This window comes from Lonchura striata, chromosome 1, assembly GCF_046129695.1.
Source record: "Lonchura striata isolate bLonStr1 chromosome 1, bLonStr1.mat, whole genome shotgun sequence".
Taxonomy (NCBI): domain Eukaryota; kingdom Metazoa; phylum Chordata; class Aves; order Passeriformes; family Estrildidae; genus Lonchura; species Lonchura striata.
In genome coordinates, this window is record NC_134603.1 from 148,546,629 (window position 1) to 148,572,701 (window position 26,073).

At 37.2% G+C, this 26,073-nt stretch overlaps 1 protein-coding gene across 2 annotated transcripts in view; it reads left to right on the forward strand.

Annotated features, from left to right (window-relative positions):
- LMBR1 (limb development membrane protein 1) overlaps positions 1-26,073 on the forward strand; it is a 69,239-nt gene that overhangs the window by 36,213 nt on the left and 6,953 nt on the right. For both annotated transcript variants that reach the window (XM_021526554.2, XM_021526555.2), the window contains 11 exons: positions 5,755-5,881; positions 6,082-6,150; positions 8,533-8,597; positions 10,796-10,868; positions 16,254-16,334; positions 17,114-17,190; positions 17,427-17,504; positions 17,968-18,041; positions 18,271-18,361; positions 19,812-19,878; positions 24,101-24,262. In XM_021526554.2, coding sequence (XP_021382229.1) covers positions 5,755-5,881; positions 6,082-6,150; positions 8,533-8,597; positions 10,796-10,868; positions 16,254-16,334; positions 17,114-17,190; positions 17,427-17,504; positions 17,968-18,041; positions 18,271-18,361; positions 19,812-19,878; positions 24,101-24,262 — 964 coding nt within the window. The remainder of the gene's footprint in view (positions 1-5,754; positions 5,882-6,081; positions 6,151-8,532; positions 8,598-10,795; positions 10,869-16,253; positions 16,335-17,113; positions 17,191-17,426; positions 17,505-17,967; positions 18,042-18,270; positions 18,362-19,811; positions 19,879-24,100; positions 24,263-26,073) is intronic.

Sequence of the window (26,073 nt, forward strand, 5' to 3'; positions counted from 1 at the left end):
CCTTATAGGCTGTGAAGATTCTGTGACGGAAGAGGTGGTGTGGGAGAAGACACAGTCAGTGCTAGTTATAGTCTGAAGTATTTGATTCTTGTATTGGCAAGGAAATTTTGGGGTTTTTTTTCCCTACTCCCTTGAATCTGATGCCTGAATATATTAATTTTTGATTAAAATTTTCTTAGCTTGTTTCCATGAAGGTTATGAGTCATTAGCAGCTACATTTTTAAAGTGAACTGAGTTTTCCTAAAACTACAGCATCTGTTTTTGACTTAGTAATTTGTGTAGTCTCATGAGGTAATGACCCCTTGACTAAATATCAGTGTGCTAAATGTAGTATGTGTTTAATGTTGCCTGATGCAAAATTGTTCTCCTTTACTTATTAAAAACTTGTTTGTGTACTGTCTTGAATAGGTCACAGCAAGGATTGCTCCAAGTCTGGTGTCAAACCATAGAAAGGGATGAAATGCTTGACACTCATCTCAGGGGTGTCACATGCTAAAAATGTAATTGGGGTTAATATATAACATCCCCAACCTCATACCCAGTGTAATTCTCCCTTTTTTAGTGCCTCCACTTCTCCTGAAGATGTTATCATGTGTGCTTGTTGCCATCAGCCCCTCACTGAACAAATCTTGAGGTTACTAAGACTCCTTTCTGTCATGTGAGAACAATGGGTGTCATGTGTACTTTAAATGTGCCATGATTGCAGAAATGTTTCCCAGGCTTTCCCCATGGGTCAGGGCATGGTGGAAAAAGTGGTGTTTACCTACTTTGCAAGAGGTCAAGATGTCCAGGCAGAACTGTGTTCACATATTCAGCACCATAGAAACTTAGTTAGCATTTTCAGGTTTTGTGTGTAACATGTAATTTTTATTTCATTGATGATAGGATGCTTTATTATTTTTATTTCTGCACAATTTGGAACCAGATTAAAATGTCAAAGTAGTAAAAACCATTCCATGCCCTGCATTAGCAATGTAGATCCAAAAATGTCAATTTTATAGGAGCTAATAATATGTTAATCAAAATATCTAGTCAGGTAATATTCCAACAAAGAAATGCTTTTTCTTAAAGTAAGGATGGGGCTGTAGTTCTTTCACTTTATCAGGAATTTTGCCTCTTGCAAAAAGAGATAATAACATACTGAAAGGTTTTCTAATCATTCTTCGTCATTTAAACGAAAGAACTCTTGGTAAATATTACTAGGTATCTGTTAAAATCCATATAGCATTAGACAGCATTAAAAACTATGCTTAAATTTCTGAAGAATAATATTTTCTTCACAATGTGTTTCTCCTCACAACTGGCAGAGCAAAAAATTGGCAAGAAATAGCTTGATTGCTTTCATTTATTTATTGGTTCTTTCCCAAAAAGTAACAACTTGTGACTTTCTGGCCCGGGTTATGCCACATTATCTTCCACAGTATCTTTCCTGGAATGTGGTGCATGTCTTACCTTATCATTGTTAGAATGGCAGTTGTCAGAGATTTCCTTTTAAACTTCCAGTTTCCATGAGGCTTTTAATGGAGAGAGGAGCAGGCAGGAGGTTTCTTGCCTATGCACTGTCCTTGTGAGTCAGGAGAGATCCCTGTGCTGCTGGTTATGTGAGAGGCCTGAAACCTGGTGGACAGCCAGTGTGCAGAGCAAGGCCTTCACTTGTTACTGGTGCCAGATTAATGGCAAAGAATGTTGTGTTGTTACATTTGTATAATTCAAAGTACTAACAGAATTTTAAATGGGGAAAAAATAACCCAAGCACTTTTGTCTCCATTATCAATAAATTTTCCTATTCCTTATTGAAAAGCTGTAAGGACCTATCACCACACATGTTATCTTCTAAAGTAAAAACAATCTCTAGGTGTTATGTGTTGACACATTATAGCAGGAAAAGTCTTAATTTGTTGTAAGTGGCATAATAGTCATCCCTCAACACAAATGTACTGCAGGGGAGAGGTGGTTTCCTTGGTAATTATGCTGAGTTGCTTGTATGACATCTGTTATTCCTTCAGGACTGTTGTTGCCATTTGTACTTCATTGGGTTTTTCAGATGAAGAATTACCTTTTTTGGCCATGTGCTGTTTTTTAATATCTTTTGGCTATTTGTCATTTGGGATGACTTATCTGTGTTAATCATAATAGAAAAGAAACACAGTAAGATTTTGATGATACAGAGTAGCACTTAAAAATTTGTCTGAATACTTAAAAAATAATTAAAACCTTTCCTGCTAAAATTAGGCTTTTCTGGAAACATGAACCCTTAGGCCTGGTGCTCCAGGCAGGATAAGTAGCTCAGGATTAAGCTATAAAAATTTCTGATTATGTTGACAATTGAATTTTAAAGAATTAGAAGTCTGAGAGTCAGATATTGCTAAGGCTGTACAAACCACAAGATCCTTAGAATATGTTTGTAGGACAGCTTTTATTTGTAGGCAGGCCTTGAGAGCTTCAAATGCTCTTTTTTTTCCCACTCCCCCCATTAGTGCAGAGAGAAGATGACAGATATTACTGAGCTCCTGGCAAGTTGCAGTCTGCTGGGATTGATGTGTTAAATATCTTTCCTTTAATAAAATACTTTGCTTGGTTAAGTGGTCATGTTAAAGAACTAGGTGGATTTTGAAAATACGCTGTGAGTGAAAGTGTAGGTGAGCTGTGGACTCATAAACTGTGAAACTTTGAAGTGTAAAAAAAAAAAATTGAGGGGTTTGAGGGTATAATCTGTCAGTTGTTTTCTCCAATTCTCTTGATAAACAGTTAAATTACAATTTCTATTGGATTATAGTAATTAGCTTCCAAAATTTTTTGTTTATGATATTTTTTTCATTTTTCATAAGAGACTCCTTTAATGTGTCAGTCAGTCTGTAAGGTGTCAGACTTCTGCTTAGGGACGGTAGGGAACCATGCAGGGCATTGACTTTCAGAAGTGGCTTTTGCTTTATGGATCATCTGAAACTCAGCTGGAAGAATTTGTAAGGTGTTAGGTGTGCTTTGTTTTCCTGCTCAGCAGTTACCAGAGATGTTGTTATGGGCTTGTAGTACAATGACAGTTGGTGCTTTATTCTAGATACCTTCATGGAAAAAGACTTTAAAGAGGAGAGCTACTAAAATCAAAATTGCTGTTGAGAAAGAGAAGTACTGCGTTCCTTCAAAGTGGCAGCTGTTCATGCTTCCTAAACACTGATCCTGAGTCTATTTCAGGAACGTGTCCCTTTCCTTTACTGACATGCAGAGAAGTTTAGGTATGAATTGAAGACCAAAGATCAAATTCTTTTTGACACTTTTGCCTTTCTTTTAAGCATGAATTAGTTTTATAATTTTACTCTTCATGGTCCAGTTCATCTCTTTCTCCCTCTTGGTGTACACAGCCTTCCCTCTTCTCTGCATGTCTCTGGAGAGTAGGAATAACCCTAGTGTATACAAAAGTGAGGGTGCTTTCTATGCCCTTCTCTCTGTTCATGTCATGCTGCTTTTTGCTTTTTTTTTTTTTTTCCCCTCTGATATCTTCAGGGAGATATCAGAGAAAAAAAAGATATTTGAAGAACCACCAGCCATGCTTTATGTTAGTTTATCTATTTCAGTTGATGAAAATGTATCCTGGTTACAGATTCAAATTTTCTAATTTTAGAGTGGCAAATAGTCTTTCTAATAGTAGTCTTTCTGTTAGACAAGATTTTTTAAAAGGAATATATTTTTCCAGGTCTTCTTACTTCCCTTATTTCTTTCCCACCCTTTCCCCCTCATGCACAGAAATGTAACCTAAAGTTGTAGCAGTGTTCATAGTGTACAGCAGTGAGTGTGTGAAAGACCACCACCTTAATATGCATTTCCATTGTCCACTTAATTTCATAATTTTGAGCTTAATTACATTTTGTGTGTTTTGTGACTTTTTTTTTTAACTCCTCCAACTTAATCAGGATCCCAGCATTTTTGGCCAATGAAAAGTAGATGTCAAATGAAAATTTGACTGCCTTAAAGTAGAAGTACTCCAGTGGGCAGCTTGTCTTACTGAAAATGAAGCCAGAGGTTGTCTATAGAGGTTTTCGAGTCTCCAGGTTTGGTGGTACTCAAAAGTTTCCTGGGCAACCAGCTTTAGGTGTCTCTGCTTGAGCAGGGGGTGGACCAGTTGACCTCTGGAGGTCCTTGCCAACCTCAATCATTCCAGATTCTCCAGAGGTTTTTGTCATGTGCACAGAGGGGAAAATTCTGTACCTTTCATTCCTTTCAAATAGCAGCTATTTGGCAGGTACTCTAATGTATGTAAGTATGAACTAATGTGCCTGGAACATTAATGTTTTCATAGGGCACAGTATTATGGGTGCCTAATTGAGATTAAGTATTTACCTATGTGCTTTAAGTGTCTTAATTTCTTTTTTATCCTGGACCATTACCAAGTATTCATTAGTGTCTGTGACAGAAAATTTCTATTTATCACTTCACCAAAGTTCTTTAAAGTATTAAGATTTCACTGTATTTAAATGTGTGAATTGTAGTCTGTATATGCTGTGCAGTATAAAAAAATTTCTGCCCTGAGCAGAATGGAGTGAGTTGTCAGTGGTAATCTTCCAGTTCTGCAGAGGACTGCTGGAGTGGAGGAACTGGTGTGCTACAAGAGATGAGTGCTCATGGTTAGGATGCCTGGGGTCCTCTTTCATGTTTGGATGCCATGATTATGTAGAGAGCATAATTTTCAGGGTAAATGTCATATAAAGATTACCCTTAAGTAAACCCCTAGTTAAGCAGCAAGGGAAGATGTGATAAAAATAGAGAAAATAATAAAGTAAAACAAATTTTCTGCTTTTAACTATCAAGTAGTCTTTGCCATTAAATATCCTCAATCTGGGGTGAACCTTTCTGAAAGACAAGTTGGATTTGCTTGTGGAGAGGTATACTGGCAAACAAATAAAAAAAAAAGTAAAATTATTATTTAAATATCAATCTAATGGTTCCTTAATGACCTGATATGCTTGGAAGAAAGCATCCCAATCACTCTTATTACTCCAAATGAGTTAAATTATTGATATCAATAAAAAGTAAATCTGATTTTTTTTGTGGGTTACTTGGTGTATATGCGCGTGTGTGTATATATATATATATATATATATACATATATGTATATATATGTATATATATATATATTTGTGAATCAGCTGTCGGGGCTGTTCCTCTGGAGCAGCCCGGCGCTCCGTGGCCGTGCGGGGCCGGGAGCCGCAGTTCGGCAGCCGAGCGCTGGAGGGCTCCGCAGACTGCGGCTGCCCAGCGATTTGCAGGGAATTGCTGCATTGTACCTGCGCAGGGTTTAATGCTTGCCGGGCCATTTGGCTATTTGCCATAATTGGCTTTCCATTCCCTTGATTGGAATCATAGATAAAAATTTGCTAATCCACTTTCTTTGCTGAAAGTATTAGAAAAGTAATCCATCTTTTAAAAATGCTTGAACAAAATCATATGGTATAAAGAGTACTTTATGGAGTAATGAGATTAATGAGAACTGTAAAGCATATGCAATTTAAAGCGTTTTTCTATGGATTAAGGGGAAAAATGCAATCTGGGCACTATAAAGCCATAAGTACTTCCTTTTTTTATGCACTACCTTTTAAATGTGCATTACATGTTATGCTTTTGTCTACATGATAAAATGCGAGTATGTATTTAGGAAGAAGAATCTGCTATTTACTTGTAATTTTAAAAACGTTTGAAAATACCTGATTCAAACTTCTTGGCTGTGTTTTTTCCCCTTTCTCTCCCCTCTTCTGCCCATAGGGCATCAGAGCACGGATTTTGGAAACCCTTGTAATGCTCATTCTTCTTGCATTGCTTATCCTTGGAATTGTATGGGTGGCTTCAGCACTCATAGACAATGATGCTGCCAGTATGGAGTCTTTATATGGTATGGAATACAAAAGAACCTTCACCCGGTTCCATTGTAAATACAGAAATGCAGGTTTCCAGTTAAATATATTTCTAGTACATGCTATGTGAGTATTCCACAGGTTGTGAATTTAGTCAGCACCATTTTGATGTTAAATTATGTTATATACGTAGCCTCTTGGTAATTAGCTAAAGCTGTACTCAATGTTTTCTTTACAGACCTCTGGGAATTCTACCTCCCGTATTTATATTCCTGTATATCACTGATGGGATGCTTGTTACTGCTGTGTAAGTATTTTCCTCATTATTCCAAAAGATTAATTATATTATGGTGGGGTTTATTTTTTGTATCATATTCAATTTTTTTTATGGTTAAAGGAAACTTTTTGATTGTGAAAGTTGAGTGAGATTTTCTTTTTCTGATTAAATTTAGATGTGAATTTGTTAGATTTGGCTTCTGAAGTTTAAATAAATTGTACCTTAGATTTTCAATTTTTGAGAAACTTCACAACTCACCCAATTTTGACTAATAACTTGTTAAAGCAGGCAGTTGAAAAATAGGGACTCCATTCTGCAAAGAAAAGCACAATTCTTAAATGAAATATCTGCAGGAGGCTGGTAGTATGGTGAGAAAATTATTTCGGAACATTTTGTCCTATATTCAGTAAACTACCATTCTTCCTTTTGTAATTGAAAATGTTGCTGTATAGGCAGGAGTTGGAAGACAGTGCAGCCAGCTTTCATAATCACACAGCTGGTCTCTGGTCAGTCTGCAGGTCAGTTACACAATTGCATCTGAAACAAATGCAGTAAAAACCCAACACTGAGTGCTTCTAGCCAGAGTTCAGTCATCCTTGTTTAGGGAAATAAGAAACATGATGGAAGGCTCAAAATCCCACTTAATAGTCTCAGCCCCCTCCTTGAGTAATTTCTAGAAACTTTCTGAGGGTGACAGAAGGTCTCCCTTTCTAGATCACTATGGTTTCATCTATTCTCCAAGCTTGACAGGTTCAAAGCTTACATGGGGCTGTCACTGTGGAGAAAGGGTAGGAAATGATAATTAGTGATATCCTTTAAACAGATCTGTGAAAGAGACCTTGGGGAGTCTCCTTAGGTTCTCTGTATGTGCAGGTTCTCAAATCCATTTTGGAGGAAGGTGGGAGGATTAAACAATGGGCTTCTCAACATCTTGTGCAGGCTGTTCCAGAGTGGCATTCACAGAGGGGCCTAACATTTTAATGGGAAGTTGGTTTACAAAACTTAAAATCTGCCCTGCAGTTTGCTTCAGCAGAGCTTAAAACTCAGCCTCTGTTCTGAGGCTGTTGCAAACCTGTTCACTGAAATTATTGTGACTAAATGCCAGGTTTTGGAAATGTGTAACTTAAGCAAATCACTGAGCTGAAGGCCCTCCAAGCTGTTGGATCTATGTAGCTGAAAGGGCAGTATACAGCAGTGGGGCTGCTGGGATAGAGCTTTAGAGCTTCAGCTGGTTTAATTGCTAAAGCAGTGTTTGAGTAAAGCCTATTGCAGTGGTGATTTGGAGCATCCCTTTGTTTGTCTTTTCTCCTTTTCCTGTAGGATTCTTCTGCAGTAAAGGCAGACTAACTTAAGTTAGATTTTTGAATACTCTTGTATTTTTATTCTAATGTGCAGTAGCTACAGTGAAGCACTAGATAATAAAAAGAAATGCAATCCTCACAATAAAATCTTGTCTTGGTTTTTTTTTTGGTAACAATGTTTCATTATGATGGAAACTATAGATGTCCATATCATCCATATTGTTATAAATTCTTTTATCTCTGACACATTTCAGTATTTGAAGGCAGTTTTCCCTAAACTGTTGTTTTCTACTAGTAATTTTCTATTATCATGGTTGAGTATTTCTCCAAAGAAGTGTGCATGCATCATCCCTGAAAACCATCACAGACTAGGATCAGAAAGGGCCTGTTGTTATTTCATAGAAAGTAACCTAAAGTCTGGTAGCTGAGCCTGCTGTCAGTGGAAGTTGAAGGATAACTTTGAGACCAAAGCAGCTTCAGGATCTCTTGGCCTTGCAGGTACACCTGTGCTAAAAGATGAAATGTACCCAAGATGTTCTCCAGTGCTGTGGCCAACCAGTGTCACTCCATACAGGATATTGCAGTTGGCAGGTGTCTGTGCAGCTTTGGCTCATGAAAATGGTCCCTGGACTGCCTCAACTCCAGAACTACACTGAGAATTATTTGGGAAAGTGTTAACTGGTCCAGGGCAAATCATGCCAGGAATAGTTCTAACAATTTACTGGTGTAGGCAATCCAGTCTTAAAGCCCAGGAATGCATCCTGGCACTGCTGAGTTTACTAGTGAAGACAGAGCCTCTGGTGCCATATGCTTTGAATAAATAATTAATTAGTTGAGGAAGTTCAAGATCTCTGATCATATGGTGGTCCTTGTTGACAAAAAAAAAAAAAAAAAAATCACAGTTAAGGTCTTGGGAGGGGAGAGATGCTTGTCTTGTTCAAAATTCGTGTGATTGCAATGTGCTTAAATGTTCATGTTGGAGCTTTAAACTCTTGCAGTTCATTTCAAAACCAAAAAATGGTTATATGTGGAATAGCACACTTAGCATCCAAATAACACCTAGTCTTTGACTTGCTAATGACTGTTTTGCATGCTCTTCCTTCCTCTGCAGTGTGCACACCAGTGGGGCTCTCACGGATGTTTACAGTAATGGGTCAGCTGCTGGTGAAGCCAACAGTAAGTGCTGCCTGGCACCGTCCTCCTGGGCTGCCCGGCGCTGTCCTCCTGGGCTGCCCGGCGCTGTCCTCCTGGGCTGCCCGGCGCTGTCCTCCTGGGCTGCCTGGCACTGTCCCCCTGGGCTGCCTGGCACTGTCCCCCTGGGCTGCCGGGCGCTGTCCCCCTGGGCTGCCCGGCGCTGTCCCCCTGGGCTGCCCGCTGTCCCCCTGGGCTGCCCGCTGCTGTCCCCCTGGGCTGCCCGGCACTGTCCTGGACTGCCCGGCGCTGTCCTCCTGGGCTGCCTGGCACTGTCCCCCTGGGCTGCCCGGCGCTGTCCTCCTGGGCTGCCTGGCACTGTCCCCCTGGGCTGCCCGGCGCTGTCCTCCTGGGCTGCCTGGCACTGTCCCCCTGGGCTGCCCGGCACTGTCCTGGGCTGCCCGGCACTGTCCTTCTGGGCTGCCCGGCGCTGTCCTGGGCTGCCGGGCGCTGTCCCCCTGGGCTGCCCGCTGCTGTCCCCCTGGGCTGCCTGGCACCGTCCTCCCGGGCTGCCCTGCACTGTCCCCCTGGGCTGCCCGCTGTTGTCCCCCTGGGCTGCCCGGCACTGTCCTCCTGGGCTGTCTGTGAGAAGGTGGAATGGTATTTGGGTACTTTCTTCTAAAATGCTTACATGTCTACAGAACTCTTCAGTTCATCAGAGTTTCTATAACCAATATTTATGTACTTATTTCACATTTCAGGCACAAAAGCCTGTTTCTGTTGGAACTCTGGTTACTGAGAATTTTAGACTTTCTGTGCTGACAGGCACTGAACTGCAAGAGAACATTACATTTGACCTCAGACCATAGAGAAAGCTTCCAAAATTGAATGATAGAACTAATATTGAGTGTGTAGTTTGAATAAAAGTGTGTAATATCACATACTAAAAAACTTAGAGTTTAAACTTTTAAAATATAATAATATATATAAAACAAAATTAAAGTTTTAAGACAGAAGCTAGTCCTCCTTCATAAGTATAAGTAGTACTGTGTAATTAGATAAAAAAAATCCCTATTGCGGGCCACGAGTAGTTATTGAAAGTAAAAATAATTTAAGTCTCATTTCTTAATTAGACAATTTAGCCATAAAAACCTTACAGAGAGAGATACAACTCCATTTTTAGTTTGTTAAAGCGAAGTACTGTAGAACTCCAAGTTTGTGAGATTGTTATATAGATAAGAACTAACATCTGAATCCAAACAAATATGGTGTCACATCATATTAATTTAATATTTATTTAATCCCAACCCTGACAAAAAAAAAAAGTTAGAACGCCACATGTTACTTTACAGAGTTTTTCTTATGATAATACAGACTTCCTCTGATTTTTCAATTTATGTCAATGCTACTAATATTATTTATTACCAGTATTTCCTGCTGTGTTTTACCAGTGCCTGAAAATTGTGGGCATATTCCGAGTTCAGTAGCAAAGAACACAAGAGCAAACAAAGTCTGGATAACAAAAAGGATACCTGGGGTACACACAGATGGGTGAAATGTGGGTAGTTGTCATCTTTAAGAGCTTTTTACACACAGATACTCTTTGGTTCATGTTCTGAATACTGTGAGGAGATGGAGAAGTTTATACCATGTACAAGTGCTCTAGTGACTTTGGTGTCACATGTCTTGGTTTGTATTTACTAATATTTGGGTGCACTTAGATCTTGTTTTCATTATTCAGTTCAACCATGAAAATACAAAGAAAATTGCTACTATTTTTATATTTAGTCTCAAAGCACCTGGTAGCTGAGGTAGATCAACTTCATTTATTTGGTTTTAGCTTCCAATAGCAATTTATATTCTCATGAAATAACTGGCTCATGTGGAAAGTTGCTTTTTAATACAATTTTTAAAAATCTTTAGTTATTTTTGTTTAAATTTGGTGTGAAGGTTGATAAAATTTGAATGTGGGTCAGACATACTGTTCTGTCTTTTTAGATTGAAACTGAACATAAAAGCCTTAACTTGAAATAAAAACTTTAAAGTAACTTTGCTTACAGTAAAGATACCATTGTGTAACAGGATGGAATAATCTGTGAAGTTCTTATTTGTGTCACTATTGTAAAGTTCTGGACTGTATATTTAAAGTACAGGTTGGAGGAGCAAAGTCAATCTAATTATGTAAGTTCAGTCAGGAAGACAAGTGTCTGATACTCAGTTCATGTTTCTGGTTCTAAATACAGATCCTGGAAGACCTAGATGAGCAGATGTATATCATCACTTTAGAGGAAGAAGCAATTCAGAGGAAGCTTAATGGTATGTATGCTATACCTGTAATTGTACTGCTTCTGATACAATATTTAGAGTAGAGTGGTTCTGGTCAGGAGTCTCACTGTTGGTAGCCTCTTCTCCCAAACCAGAAAATTTCAACATCTTAGCCTGTAACAAATGTTACAAGTGTACATTTCCTCACCAGATTTTCCAAGATTGGCTCTTGTGTATGTGTGGTTTGCTTTGGTTTTATTTTTGAATTGTTCATCAACTCTCTAATTTGGGAATGTTCTGAGCCTGAGAGAGCAATGGAGTAGTTGTCCAGACCCACCACCCTTGCTGCAAAATAGCTTGGTAAATTACTCTATTTCAGCCTTGTTTGAAGGACAATGAACTTAAATTAGCAAGAGGCTTGACTTCCTGCAATATGAAGTTTTGTTCTTAATTTGGAGGATTTTTTGTTTCAGTTGATTGTTATTTAAAATCTTAGGTAGTAATCCATTAAAAATCAGAGCACTCCTTTATATTCTAGGAGTCATTTGGTGAATTTAATAAATAAAAACATTCTATTAATAAGGAATGAAAAATAATTACAAGAATGGTTTTTGACTTGCTGTATTTAGTCTTAAAATCTTGGATTTCTTGATAAGGTGTTTCTGTTATGAAGTGTTTTAAAAAACATGAAGTATGAAGTCAAGTATGAAGCTTTGGCTTAGAATAGAAATGAGTGTTGCAACAGGCAGGCACCAGTTATGGAAAATGTATTGGTTCTGTAAACCTGGAAATCATGTTGTACAAATCTTCTGACTTGCTTTTATAACTGCATGGATAACCTATCCATCCATAATTTATGCAATTACTGCAGTTTTGAAAACCAAGGAATTTTCATGTAAGACAGCACAACAGTGTATGATGATTTACTTTAGCCTTAATTTTTAAAATTTTCTCTTTTTTCTCTCCTGCTTTTCAGTCTTCTGTCATATATCTTAAGCTTTCCTTCTCTGAGGTCTCATTGAGTCTCCTTTTTGAAGTTGCTTGGTCAGGGGAAGTACCTTTGATAGCATAGATCATGGTGGTCATCTTTATTCCAGTGCTTAAAAATTGTGGAGGAGTAGTGACTTTGTGGTGAAATCAGCCATTGCTTCAGTTTAAAAGTAACATTCACCTTTTCAGATGTTTATAGTGACACATGTATGTGCATTTACACACAGGCATACAAAAAGGTGCAGGCAGTGAGTGTCTTTGAAGCTGTGGTGGGGTAATGATAATCATTCTGTGTGTTTGATGTTAGCTGGGAACTGTAAAATATTTGTTGCTGAATATTTTATGTTGTCATGGTGATTCTGCTTGTGTACAACACAGAGCAATGACCCAGTAGTTATTCAAGAATCTATTGGAAGTGTTCAGCTGGGGAATGTGATGATTTAGTTGATGCTTGGCTGCCCTTTTTCTTGCAGAAGTCTCTCAACAGTTGCTTGTATTGCAGTTTAATATCACTTGTGGAGTGGAACTAGGCTGTTTGTAGGTGCCTACTAACTGGGTATGGATTTAGGACATTTTCTGGGAGCTCCCCTAACACCGTCCAAGAAAATGGATTTGCTTTCATCACATAGCTTGGTATTCAGTGAAAGGTGGTACTGCAGCCCACCCATATTCCATGGAGCACTCACCAGCCTGCTCTTGAGCAGTGAAAGACATGGGGCTTAAGTGTCCTGAGACAGGAGAGGAACTGGACTCCCTCTGTTTCCAGTGCTGAGGGAATGGCATTGACACCCCCAAAAGGAGTGCTTGAAAACCCCTAGGTTGGTGTACAGGGAAAAGTAATAGACATGAGCTGAAAAGTAAATGAAAATCTAAACTTGCCTATAGCATGTAGTTGGGGCAAGATGTTATATGTGCAAGAAGATACTTTGCAGGATTTTTCTAGTAGTTATTTTAGTAAATTTAAGCACAGTTTTCACTATGGCAAGCATGGAAACCTTCATCTTCTCTTCCAGAAGTCTTTCTAATGCATATAAATTATGCCATAAGCATTGACATTGTTATTGCCAGAACTATGAAGGGTTGTGTTTACCATGTTGCATTTTAAAAAGTATATATAAATGGGGTGTTGCTAATTACATCAGTAAGTATTGTGCTGTGATGTTAGAGGCCATAATCTGTGTTTTATCACGCAGATTGTCACTTTATTGCTATATCACAGTGGATATATTCACCTACACACTTTCTCTGCCATGGCTGTTGCAACTCTCCCACCATGTTGGTAGTGGAAATCCATAGTGCTTAAGTAACCCTGCTGGGCAGGTTTCCAGTAAAGTGCTCTGAAATATATACTTTATTTATATGTATAATAAAGAGTTGAATTTTGATTAAAATGAAGAAGACCAGAGCAGAGGCTTAAGTGATACCTGATGATTGTAAAGCTTTTAATATTTTAAAATAAATCCATCTGTGAAACTGTAGATCTTCTTTGTGGGAACTAATTTTCTTCCTCCTCAGGTGTCTGCAGTGTCTAACTGAAAATCAGAGGAGGAGGGAGGGGAAAGTTTGATTGTGTTATCTACCCTAGTATTTTTATCTGTTGAAGAGATACTGGGCTTTGGGAAAATGTTTGTTTCCAGTGTATTATATTTCAGTACCCACATCACTCCTACAGTTGAAAAATAAAGCTGGGACTTTTTTATATTAAAAGAAAAAAGTTGCCTTCAGCTATTAGTTTTCCTGAATCCAAAGAGACGGGTGGGGTAGGATCAAAAATACTTACTTGATCAAAGTTATTGGCTCTGAAGGTATCCTTACCTATGTAAGAAAGATGAAAGGTGTTGTTTTTATTGCACACTAGTAACAGTGTAATTTTGAACTAATTGGTGGTGAACTGCCAATCACCTTGGGGGAATGCAAATAGATACTCTTACAATTTCCTTTGAGGTACTGAAATCTTATGTCGGGGCTGGAAGAAAAACAGAATAATACCGTTAAATTGACCTTAAATGAGCTGCTTTGTGGCTTTCTTGGAGAATCCCTTCTAACTTTTCATTGCTAGTCCAAACAAGTCTCGTCTACCAATTTGATTTATTGGCTAGACAGCGCTGACATTGAACTTTGTGCGTGTTTGAAATAAAGCTAATGTAAGAGAGCTTTTAAGAATTTAGCTGCATCCTTTCCAAATACTCTTTTGACTGATCTGAAACCTTGCCTCTCTCATAAAGTATCCTTTTGTATAGCAACCTGTTGTTTGCAACTATTTTTAAGGAGGAACTACAACAGCACTTAGATATGATTCAGAATTTCTGCTGACCTGTGTCTTAGGGACCTTCTGTGATGATGCTGATTTGTTGGATAGACTCCCATGAAATCAGTGTTTTGAGCTCTGGATTTTTATGTTGAGGGGAGAAAAAAACATATATATTGAACTGAGCTTTTCCTCAGAGACTCCTAAATCAGTTACAGAAAAGAAGAAGAAGATACCAGATACTGACTTGAGTTTTCCTTCTTGTTTTTCCCATTAAGCTCTATTGCTATCCTTTTTCCCACCTAACAGTAATTAGTCATTCCATAAAACAGATGTTTTAGTCTTTACTGGGAGGAAATGCATCATCAAAAAAGCTTTTATTTATAATTAGCTTGGGTTTTTAAAAAACTTTTTCTGGAAACTTGTGTATTATGATTAATTTTTAAAAAAATACAGAGAAATAAAACTGACAGTTGTATTTCAGGCACTTCAAGTGGTAAGATATTGTAATGGAACAGTGTCTGTAGGTCTTACTGGAGAGTCCTGGGATTAGAGATATTTATGTATTTGAAGGCCTGTAAATATTATCCCACACTCATTATGTCACGGATGTCCAAGATAAATGTTTAGACAAAGCACAGAAATTACATGTTATATGCAAAAATGTGTGTGAAAGAAACGTTCATTTAATTTGATTAAACATTTAAAATTTTAAACAGTTGGATGTTTCATTGATGATTTGACTGCATTGAACAAATCAGTATTTAATAGTCTGCAATAAAAAGAATCACCTTTTTTCTTGTATTGAGGTTGCTGGATAGATGAGGAGACAACAGAAAAAAAGGAAAGAATGAGACAAAGTAGTGTTGCTGTGCCAGCAGCCTGAGTGCTGTTTAGATCTTGTAGGCAAGTGATCAAGATATGAGATAAAAGCCTGGACAAGAATATTAATCTCATATTAGAGACTGTTTAAAAAAGTCCATGGAGCATGGTGCTCTGACAGGTTAGCCCATGGCCAAAGGTGGGGCTGAGGGTAGGGAATGGCCAGCAGGTGAAAGGTGTGAATGTAAATCAGCAAAACTAGAGGACTTTGGGTTTAAGACTTAGAACTGTCACTGCCATGGTGTGTTATTGCAGAGTGAAATTGGCCTGGAATAAACAGGGGTAATATGAGCCCTTAACTTATTTTCAGGTGAGAAAGTAAGTTTAACTTTCATCCCTGTTACTTCTAACTCATCCCAGGCTGAATATTTCCAGGTCGCAATTGCAGAGAGTAAAAGCTAAAGCAGAAATAATGTATGGGAACTGAAACAACAGATGTCTGGACAGCATTGCAGAGCTGTGTCAGTGCCTGAACACTCTGCAGAGTTTGTAGAGGACCTGACATCAAGGAGGGAAACCCCAGAGTGCTTGCACTGGGAAGGAGGAGTGGTTGGAAGAGAATGGAAGAGAAAAAGGATGGAGAGAAAAATGGGTTGGGTTTCCTCAAGCCTGCATAAGGATAGGGTAAAAAGTTGATTAGCGGCATTTAGGCAGAAAATTAGTAGTAAGAAAGGAATTAATATTATGGTTGTCAGGGCTAAGCTGATGTACAGGAGAAAATGTGAGGAGTTGCACAGCAGTGTCACATGTATGTTGTAAACTGGGAAGTGGAAGAAGTTGGTCTCACAGGTGGTTGTGGGAATATCTGATTGTGGGATGGAGCAGGCAAACAGGTATGAGCAGAAGATCCAACAGCAAGCAGGTCAGCAATGTGGAAACTGAGCTTGCTGAGGAAAGGGAGGGAGGGGCAGAAGCTGAATCTAGAGCTCTGGCCACTTCAAAAGGAAAAGGTCCAGTTTTGCTAAGTAATAATGCTCCTGAAGGGCATCTGGGGGTTGTTTACATCTTGGTATAAGAATCATATAGGGATTTAAGAATGAGGCATTTGAGACATCCTGTCACACTATGGCTGGTCATTGGACTTGTGTGCAACTTCAGCATCAGCAAAGAGGCTGGAATCACAGGAGATGGTGCTGAAACCTCTGTGCTGAACTCCTTTGGGTAAACTGCTGTTTTTGAAAAGTATTTGAAGAGTCTCAAAGAAACACCTGCAGTTTAAAGTCACAAGTACTTAAAGTGATGCTTCCTAAATCCAAATTGTCACTGTGTGCCTTGCAGTCTCATCCAAAACAAAATCATGTCTTTTGTTTTAAAAGGTTTATCTTCCTCAGTGGAATATCAGACAGTAGAGTTGGAACGTGAGCTTGAAAAAGTGAGAAGCAAGAAAACAAATCTAGGTAATGAATTTTCTAGTGTTACATGTATATTGTAGTTTACTAAATGACCTTAAGGTGCTGTGTTTAGTTTGGAGCAGTTGGTTGATTAATTCCAGTTTGTTCTGAACTAAATTTGTGCATTTGCAAATACATTACATTAAATCATTGCACCCCTCCGACAAAAAAAATTAAGTAAAGAGTCTGATTTGGATCTTATTTTTAACATTATTTTAGAGAAATTGTAACACTTCTTTGCATGGAGCTTTTCATGTTTAATATGCTTATGAATATTTGGGCTAATCTAGGACATTACTTTCCTTTTTCTGTTTGAATTATTTCTGTAAAATTCAAATGGTGTTTTCTTTTCTTGCACATGTGAATGATGTCCAGTGAAGTTAGTTCTGTCTTTCCTGCCTTACAAGAGGAAAATACTGTTTAAATATCTGAAATTCTGTTTTGTCTGTTTAGATCATGCTAAAATACACATGTAAACAGTGTATTTGTAAATTCAGCAGATTTTAAACTTTGTGGAACTGCTGTGTACTAGGGGAAGAAAAATTTTAAGAGGAAACATGCCTCTTGGAAAAATCTGCTTGTCTCTGTCTCCCCAGCCTTTCTCTATAGAGGTTTCATATCTATACAGAGTGGATGTTCTTATGAACTAATTGGCGTTTGTTCCAGATCAAGATACTGTTATTACTTATATTTATAGTGAGCTTATGGATAGCTGAATGATTCTCCCTTGTTTTATTCTAAGGTGATCTATAGTATTAGGCTTATGTTTTTTCTCTTCTGAACAGAACGGAGGAAAAAAGCTTCTGCTTGGGAAAGGAATTTAGTTTATCCAGCTGTCATGATATTGCTCCTGACTGAGACAGTAAGAATTTTCCTTTTTTTTTTTTTCCCCCAGCAGAAAGTATTAAGAGTTCTTTGGTTATTTGAGGGAATAGTTTTAAATTTTTTGAGTGAAGATTGTTTAAGCAACAATCTTGATATTCTATTCTTGTCTGTTTAACAGAAACTTGACATTATGGAGTGTGGTGAGGATAAATGTGTAGATTTTAAAAATGTGGTATACTTTTCAATAACAAGACTGTTTCTACTTTTTTGTAGTCCTTTTCAGTTCTTTTAGTCGCTTTCAACATTCTTTACCTGTTGGTTGACGAGACTGCAATGCCAAAGGGATCAGGGGTAAAGTAATCTTCTCTTACAATTTTTGTAATTTTAGTAAAGCTTTGGAGGCCTTGCAGAAGTGCAAGTGAGAGCTTTTGCTTTAATAGTGTGGAAACTGATGAGCCTTAACCTTGACTTTGCTTCTAGGTTTCATTCCTGCCCACACAAACATTTATTACATGTCATGCTGTAGCGAGTTCTTACTAAAATAGTGCAGAAGCTTTATGTAGATACAGTGACACACTAAAGCAGATCAATAATCTGGAGTTTGCAGTTCTGTCTTTGCAATGCATTTCACTGAGTTTGAAAGCTGCTGGTGCCATTGCAGAGGGTGAGACATCAGAATGCCCCTGACACACTGAGTTGAGAAAAGGCTATATTGCATATAAAATGTGACATGTTTTGCTCTTGGTAGAAGTTAACTTTATGAACTGTTTCATGTATCTTATTTAATTATGCAAAGTATATTTTTTCCTTGTAGGGACCTGGAATAGGAAATGCCTCCTTATCCACCTTTGGCTTTGTGGGAGCAGCACTTGAAATAATTTTGATTTTGTATCCTTTCTGAAAGAATTCTGTCTGTTAACAAGTATTCTGTCTAGTTTTCTGGGACACTGGTAATACACTAAGACACTAGCCTGGAAAGAAGAAAGATGGGTCAGTCCTTCTCAAACACTTGTTTTTGTTTCTTTTTTCTTTAGTTCTTAAGACTTTTAGGAGACTACTGAGAACTTGAGTGAAACTTGCATTCCTTGGAGGTTCCTTTTTTCCTTGATTCTCACAGCTATCTTATGGTATCTTCTGTCGTCGGCTTCTACAGTCTTCGTTTTTTTGAGAATTTCACTCCCAGGAAGGATGACACAACTATGACAAAGGTAAGGTACAATCTGGAATGGGGATGGTCCCCTCCTGTCTTTCTTGCCACCCAAGACAAACTGACTCTCTTAGTAATTGCCCTGAATGGCTCATTTGCAGTGATCAGTATTTGTTTGTAAGCTGGGTAAACACAAACTGGAAGATTGTCAAAATGCTGAATGAGTGGGAAAAAGGATGTGCTCTGTTTAGTTTGGATGGCATCCATTCACTTGTAAAAAGCCAGGAATGGCAGAGCTTGTTAACTGGCTATAGAAAAGCAAGTGAAAGAACTTCCTTCAAAGAGAACTTATTGCTAATGAGTAACTTTGATTGTGTTAACTGTACTTCAGGGAGCTTGTTTGGGATCTGAACAAAGTGGTAGCTAGAAGTAATACAGACAAAGTAATTCAAATTTGAATAATGAAACTAAGACTGAGGACAGCTATTCAGCAATATTTTGCAATCTGAAGCTAATTTGACTTTCTACAATTTAGCAGTGGCTTTAGAATAACCAATGATGTTACCTAATTGGGAGGATCATACCTAGGTTTTTGGCAAAGTATTCTCACAGCTGACATGGAGCAATGATCAGTAACCAAGGAACAGATGTTGAATTTAATTATTTTTTTCAATATGTTTCATTTTTTTTTTTAAGTAATGGATTAAGATACTTTCGTTACAAATTGTTGGGAGTGAGAAAGTGCGTATGCACACAGAATGATTAAAATAATAAGTAGTAGAGAGTTGGAATGTTCATAATATTTCCTATTGATTGTTTACAGAGCACCAGGAATAGTGTGGAAATAAATAGTGAATATGCAAATGTCTATCTACTTTCAAGTTTACTTTTTTTTTTTCCCTTTTGGCTTCTGATAGAACTAGACCTGAAGAAAATGATCCCTTGTCAAAGAAAGTTTCAATTACTCTTTTTAAAGGCTTTACAAGAACAAGACTAAAATCTAACAGCTGTGAATTTTTTCATATTATTTAAAGTAGACAACAGGCATTGAATTGAAAGGAAGCTCTTTATTGTAATTTTTTAAATAGTGCTAATCCTGCAAGCAGTTACATCCAAGGCTTAAGCTGATGTATCAGTCATCCATTCTAAGCCCATGGAATTGTTCTTTTATAAAACATTCACAGGAAGTAAGTAAACAGTTGATGCTTTGCAACATGGTTGTTTTGAATAATTTTGAATCTGAGCATACATTAACACTTTGATTATAAAAGCATGTGAACACATATTTGATTTATTTCTTGGATCATCTTTGTCTTGTGTAACACTATGTGGAGAGGAGTAACTAGAGAAGTCAGCAAGACTAACAATATGTTACTGTAAATTGCTTTAGGTTCAATTTGAAGAATGTGCCTTTTAAGAACTATTCTTTTTCATCTTGACCGCTGTTTTTCTTTGTGTTCCCTTCAGCAATCTCATTTGTCATTTAAATGCTGTTTGTCATTTTCAAACAGATAATTGGAAACTGTGTCTCAATCTTGGTGCTGAGCTCTGCTTTGCCAGTGATGTCAAGGACACTGGGTAAGTGAAATGGAAGTAACATCATAATAAAGAATGTTTAATTAAATAAAAAAAAATACAAGAAAAAAGAAGAGCCTGTAGCTGTAATTTCCATAGTATGGAATTTGCCATCACTTTCAGATGAAAGAGCATGTATCTGTGGCCTTCATTTCTACACAAACATGGACTGTTGAACATACATCTATGTACATGAACTGCAGAACATACTTTCTGAAAAGAAAAAGATGCTAAGTATTTTTTGAAGAATATATTATTTTAAGAAGGTCAGATTTGAGACTTAAAGCAGGAGATTGTGAGATGAAAAGATAGGAAAACTGATTGTCCAGAGCAGTCTGAAATAGTTTCATGTTCACTCTGAAATTAGAGCTTAGTTCCTGTAAAGAAATACATTTGGGATTTGGTGTTTGAAGTTTGAGGTAGCACTGAATGCAAATGGCTTTTTAAAAACAATGACTCTTCATTTATCAAGTTTTTTACCAGACTACTTTCATTTACCCTACAATAATATGCTTGTATTTTTTGTTAACTTCAGTTTTCAAATTTAACAATTTGAGTCTACCATAGCAGAACTGAAGAACTCCTGATTTTATTGCTGAGGATTGGCAGTAGCATTTGAAGTAGTTAAGCTGTTTTAACCAGTTGGAAAGACATGTTGTATCTTCACTTTAATTAGGTAATCTTCAGCTTGAATTCTTGAAGTTAAATTGCAAGGCTATTACATGTTTTAGGTAGTGCAGAATCCTTGTAACTAATGTGAATTTCATTGGGAACATTAAATAGAACAAAACAAAAATCTTCACCTCAGGCTGTACAAGTCTTAAGTACAAGCTTAGAAGTTTGAGCTCAGGCCCACAGACCAGCAGTGTGTGCTCAGTAGTTCTCTAGCTGGTTTTCCTTTCAGGGAGAATACTCTGGAATCAAGAGTAGTTCATGGTTTTCCATTGTTGTAGTGTATATTCTCATGCTATGTGTATCTACAGAAGGGATGGTTTAATAAATAAATCATAAATAATTTCTATAGCAAATAAAAAACCCTCTGTAGTGCATTTTGGAGTGTTGAATCTTAAAATAAGCATTCTAGAACTTCAAAAAAATATATAGTAAAACTCCACAAAAATACAAAAGAGTAATTCAAGTACTTAAAGCAGTGCAGTTTTAAAATATAACCAGTATGATAAAAGTCTAAGAAATGAAATGGTTCTAGCATGTGGAGTCACATGTTGCATAGAAAAATCACAGTTTTAGAATAGAATTGTGACATAAGTTTGTGTCCACTAAGTTCCTGCATTCAAGACTTGTTTAAAAGAAAATAAAATTAATTGTTAATGATCCATGAGATTACCAGTTGATAATAACCAGATTCAGTGGCAGAAAGTGTACACGCTGAGTCCATTGTTGTCTCATAGGAAACAGATTAATGGTAAAACTCACTTAAAAACCAGACTAACAAGTGAAATTCCTGAATAGTTTGCCATAGAGATAAATAAAAGAAGAAAAAAGATGGAACAATTAACACACAGCTAACAAATGCACAGTCACAGCTGTCCAAACAGGATTAATAGAGTGTATTAGAGTACAGTGAGTCATGTGGTGCTTTTGCAGAAATATCAATGTGTGTTGCACTACATGCCACTGCCCTGTGGCACTGAATAGATGAAAAGAAACAAATATGTTAAGCAGATTCATAGTCTTTTCACTTTATTAAAAAAAGCGAGATTCTAGACTATACAGAAAAAAACTAGACTTTATCCTTATGGGAAAGGTGAAAAAGCAAAAGTTATCTAATACATGCACTGACCTTTTTCAACATTTAAAAATGGAAATAGTTTCTTACATGTTTCATAGCATTCTAATTAGATATATAGGTGGTGGATATGTCTAATCTGTCATTCTTCTAGAACTCCAGGAAAGTTTTAAACTAAAATAAGTTACTTTACTTAAATAAGTTAACTCATATTTTCCCAGAACTTTTCAGCCTTTTAGTAGCCCTTCAGAAATATTTCCCACCAGCACCATATTGCTAATTGCAGAGAAACAAATTAGGAACAAGGCACTTAAAGTCAAGAATACAAAAGCAAAGATTTCCAGAGAAAATTGAACTTTCTAGTATATGGAAGTTTTCCTAGAATTCTACACTTATATACATATATTATGTGCAAGTAAATGGGGATTTAAAATTTATTTGTGTGTACTAAAACCTACTATTTGTTTTTTGTTTAATAGTTTATTTGGTAAAATTCCATCAGCTTTTGTGTATATATTTGTGCCACTAGATATGCAAGTTTTTGTTCAGTTACTGAAGACTTATTAAAAGTCTTGGTTTTTTTCTTTGTGGGCTCAGTAGATACTGCTTCTGTAAGAAGGACATCAACACCTTTTTAACCTTTTTCTCCCATGAGTTTACAGACTGTTTCTGTGTCACTTTTCTGATGAGCAGTGAATGACTTTTTCTATTTGTAAGAAGAAATTGACTGTAATTTATGGACAATAATTTTCCCACCTACTCTAACAGAAGTGTCAGAGTTCATTTCTCTTTGCCTTTGTAACACTGCTCCATGGCTCATTGTTCTTCTGGACCTCTACGTGTCAAGGAATGTTATTCCTTTTCCAGAGAATTCCAGTGCTCTGCCTGTTTTGTTCCTTTTCCTTTAAAGTTTTAGGAGCCTGTATATTCAAACCTAACTTTCTTAATTTTCAAGTGGCTTCATAATCTGGCTAAAACACTGCTGCTTTGGGAATTATAAGGACACTGTTTGCCTTCAAGTGGGAAAGCAGCTCTGTGTTTGTTGTCCTTCATCTCTTTACCAGTTAATTCAGTTGTTTTTTTCTTTCTGTGCTAAGATCTTCTGGGCTTTTTAAAATATTTCTCCCTGCCTCTTTTGCTGTTTTGATCAGTGCTTGTTTTGTTTCATCCTTTGAAACTTCTTCTTTTCATTTCAGTATTTTTTCCTTAGATATCAAATTCAATTTTCATGTTTTAATTTAAATGAGTGATGCTGAGTATAAGTAATGTGTATATTTTTTAACATTGTGATAACTGGCATGCAAGTCTCGGGTATGCAGATACAGTGAGACTCTTAAGTGTCAGGTTTACCCTGAAGTAAGAAGTACAGCTGATCCTGAACTGTGTCTCTTCATTTATTATCACTTTTGAAGTCGGTTTTTAAAAGCACCAAAACACTTCCAAAATAAGATGATAGAAAATCAGGAGCTTTCAGGAGTTTCAGAGCCAGGGCTGCTTTGTGATTGACTCATTTGCTGCTGCCTTTTTAGTTCTGAGAAAGGGTCAGCTTCCTGCTTTTGCACTGTTGTAAGGGCACACTTCCCTCTGACATCACCTATGCCAAAGGTTTTTTGGGAATACAACAGCTTTTGAACCCTAGACACTGATCATGTGGCTGTCATACCAATGTTCCGCTGTGTGTTCAGTGCAGTATTCCATGACACCTGACCAAGGAACAACCTGTGGCTCTTCCTCTTCTTCCTTCTGCCACAGGCCCTACACCTTGTAGATGTTTCCATGTTTCAGAAAAATGTTGTTCACTTAATTACTGATTTACAGACCTTTGATCAGCACAAAGTCCAAGTGTCAGGGTTGGAGGTGCACTGTGAAAAAAACCTGTCAGCACCATCTTTCAGCCTCTTTCCTTCTGTACAAATGCTCCATGGCTGTAGTGGTGGGTGTATCCAGGAGAAAAACTGCAGTTGGAAAGATGTCTTTAAACTTTGGTTTCAAAAGCAGTGCTCTGGAAGAACACTTTAAAGGCTTAGTGTTTACCATAAAATGTTGCAGCTCTCATAGAAAAGTTGTTTGCTACCTGTATTTTTTTTAAAAAAAGCTCAAGGTACATTTCCTTCTTTTCTGAAATGATTAAGGATTTTATAGAAACTGAGGTTTCAACCAATTTTCATACTAAAGCAGACTTTTTCCTAGTTACATTTACTAATGTTATAAGAAGAGTTCTTACCTAGAATAGACAATTCATTTCAACTCCCATTATTCAAGCATTTTACTATGAAATTTAAAAAACATTTTGATAGAGGTGTCTTACACTTTTATAGTGACCAACAGACATTGTCTTGTGTGTTTAACCATGTGTCTTCTGGTGTGTGGTGTATAAGAATTTTGCATCCAAACATAAATGTAATAGAAGGAAATTTTTGCATTTCCTAAAAAAATGTTATGAGTATTTTGATCTAAATCTTGCATTCAATTTAACAGGAATCACCAGATTTGATCTCCTTGGAGACTTTGGAAGGTTCAACTGGCTGGGAAACTTCTATATTGTGTTATCTTACAACTTGCTCTTTGCCATCATGACAACATTGTGTCTGGTCAGAAAGTTCACTTCTGCTGTGCGGGAAGAGCTCCTGAAGGCATTAGGTAACAGCCCTGAAAATTCTCTGTGTGCTTGAGCACTCCCTGTCTCCACCACTGACACCTTGATGTGCTACTGGTAAAGTTCTGTCACAGCTCACAGAATACTTTTTTTTTGGTGGAAATTTATCTAAGTTAAGGTGTGCAGATGAATAACATGTTGTTTTTTTGAAGAGTCCAGAGCTAAGGTACAAAGTTGATTTCAGTGACATGCCTGTGGTACTTAATGGTCTCCAGTTGGATTTTCAGCCTTTGGAGAGCACAGAAACATTCTCATTGCTATGAGCAATTATTCCACATTAAAACTTCAGCTTGTGTATGGATTGTCTTCCTTCTCCTTTAAAGCAAGTTATTAGTTCCCTATATTTAAATGGAGACTATAGGTCTATAGGACTATAGTCATATATATAGGGACTGTAGGTTCCCTATATTTATAGGGGGTTAGCAGGGATCTCAACTTTGTTGTCATACTTTTTTTTGAACATCTGTTCTCAAAATCATTGAACACAATGTTCAGAACCTTAATAACTGGCTGAGTAAAGCCTGTACCTGATATAATAAAAAAAACCTGATCAAATCTTGCATTTATATATCTTGACCATAGCAGAAAGGATTAAAACACATTTAATACTGAGGATAAAATGTTTATTTTTTAATTGTTGTTGCTGCATTTATCTTTACCAACTAACAAAGCTCCTCTCTCTTTAGATCCCTAGAGTAGTATTTCCTTAAATTGAGAGAATTAATGGTGAAGCTTCAGTGTTTCTTTGTAACTGAGTTTGCATCATCAAGAAGTTACTCATGTTAGTTTTCATTGCTTTTGAAGTTGTGATGCTGAAACAAAATCCAAGCACTTCCCAGGGTGCTGGCAGAATAGCTTAAAATAGTTGTAAAATAATTAGAAATAAGGTGTTTAATAAAAAATTACGGATGTTGAAGGCAAATTAAGAAACATAAAAATGCAGGCATATTAGGGTAATGGTCACTGGATTTGACACAAGCAGGGAGTCACAAACCCTGAAATGTGCAGGTTCCTGGCACAAACTGGGTTTGTTTTCAGTGCTGCACATCACAAACAGTATCTGTTAAAAACTGTCCCACAGAATTCCAAGAATAAGAACCAAAATTTGCCTGTGACCAAAAAATTCACTTATTAGGACTACAAAAAAGGCAGTATTAAGGAAATTTTGTTTTTTTTTGTAGTGCTGTCAATTTTGGAATTCCAATTCCAACAGTGCAAGAAATTTAACTTTGTACATCATGGCACTTCAGTGTAGTCTACACAAAATGAATAAGAAACTCTTTCCAGGTTTGATCTTTAACTTTAGAGACTTGATAGGAGACTTCAGAGAGAAACTATAGCAAGCAAGGAAGGACTGACATCATGCCTCTTTTGAATAAAATATGGCTAAATTTGCCATCTTTCCTCATCTCCCTCCCCCACCCCCCAAAAAGAGTAATTTAACTGCTTGCCTGGGGCAGGAAGTGAGACTTGAATTAGCACTCACCATAGAGAATTGCACAATAAGAACAAATGGCTGGAAACAGATAAATCAGTAATAGTGTAGTCCTAAAAATGTAATTAGACATATAAGTAGTTTAGAGAAGTGAGCTGGTCATAACCAATGACATTAAGATCAGAAGTGGGTGATTTATGAAAAGATGTTATAGTTTAAAAGAAACTAAATTAATATTTTTAGGCCATTATTTAGGTCTTTGTAGGCACAGACTCACCTGAGTCTGTGATTTAAGCAGTGGAAAGTTAGGGTTCTCTGTCTTCTTTAATGGATTTTCTCACTTAAACAGTACTGGGGGAA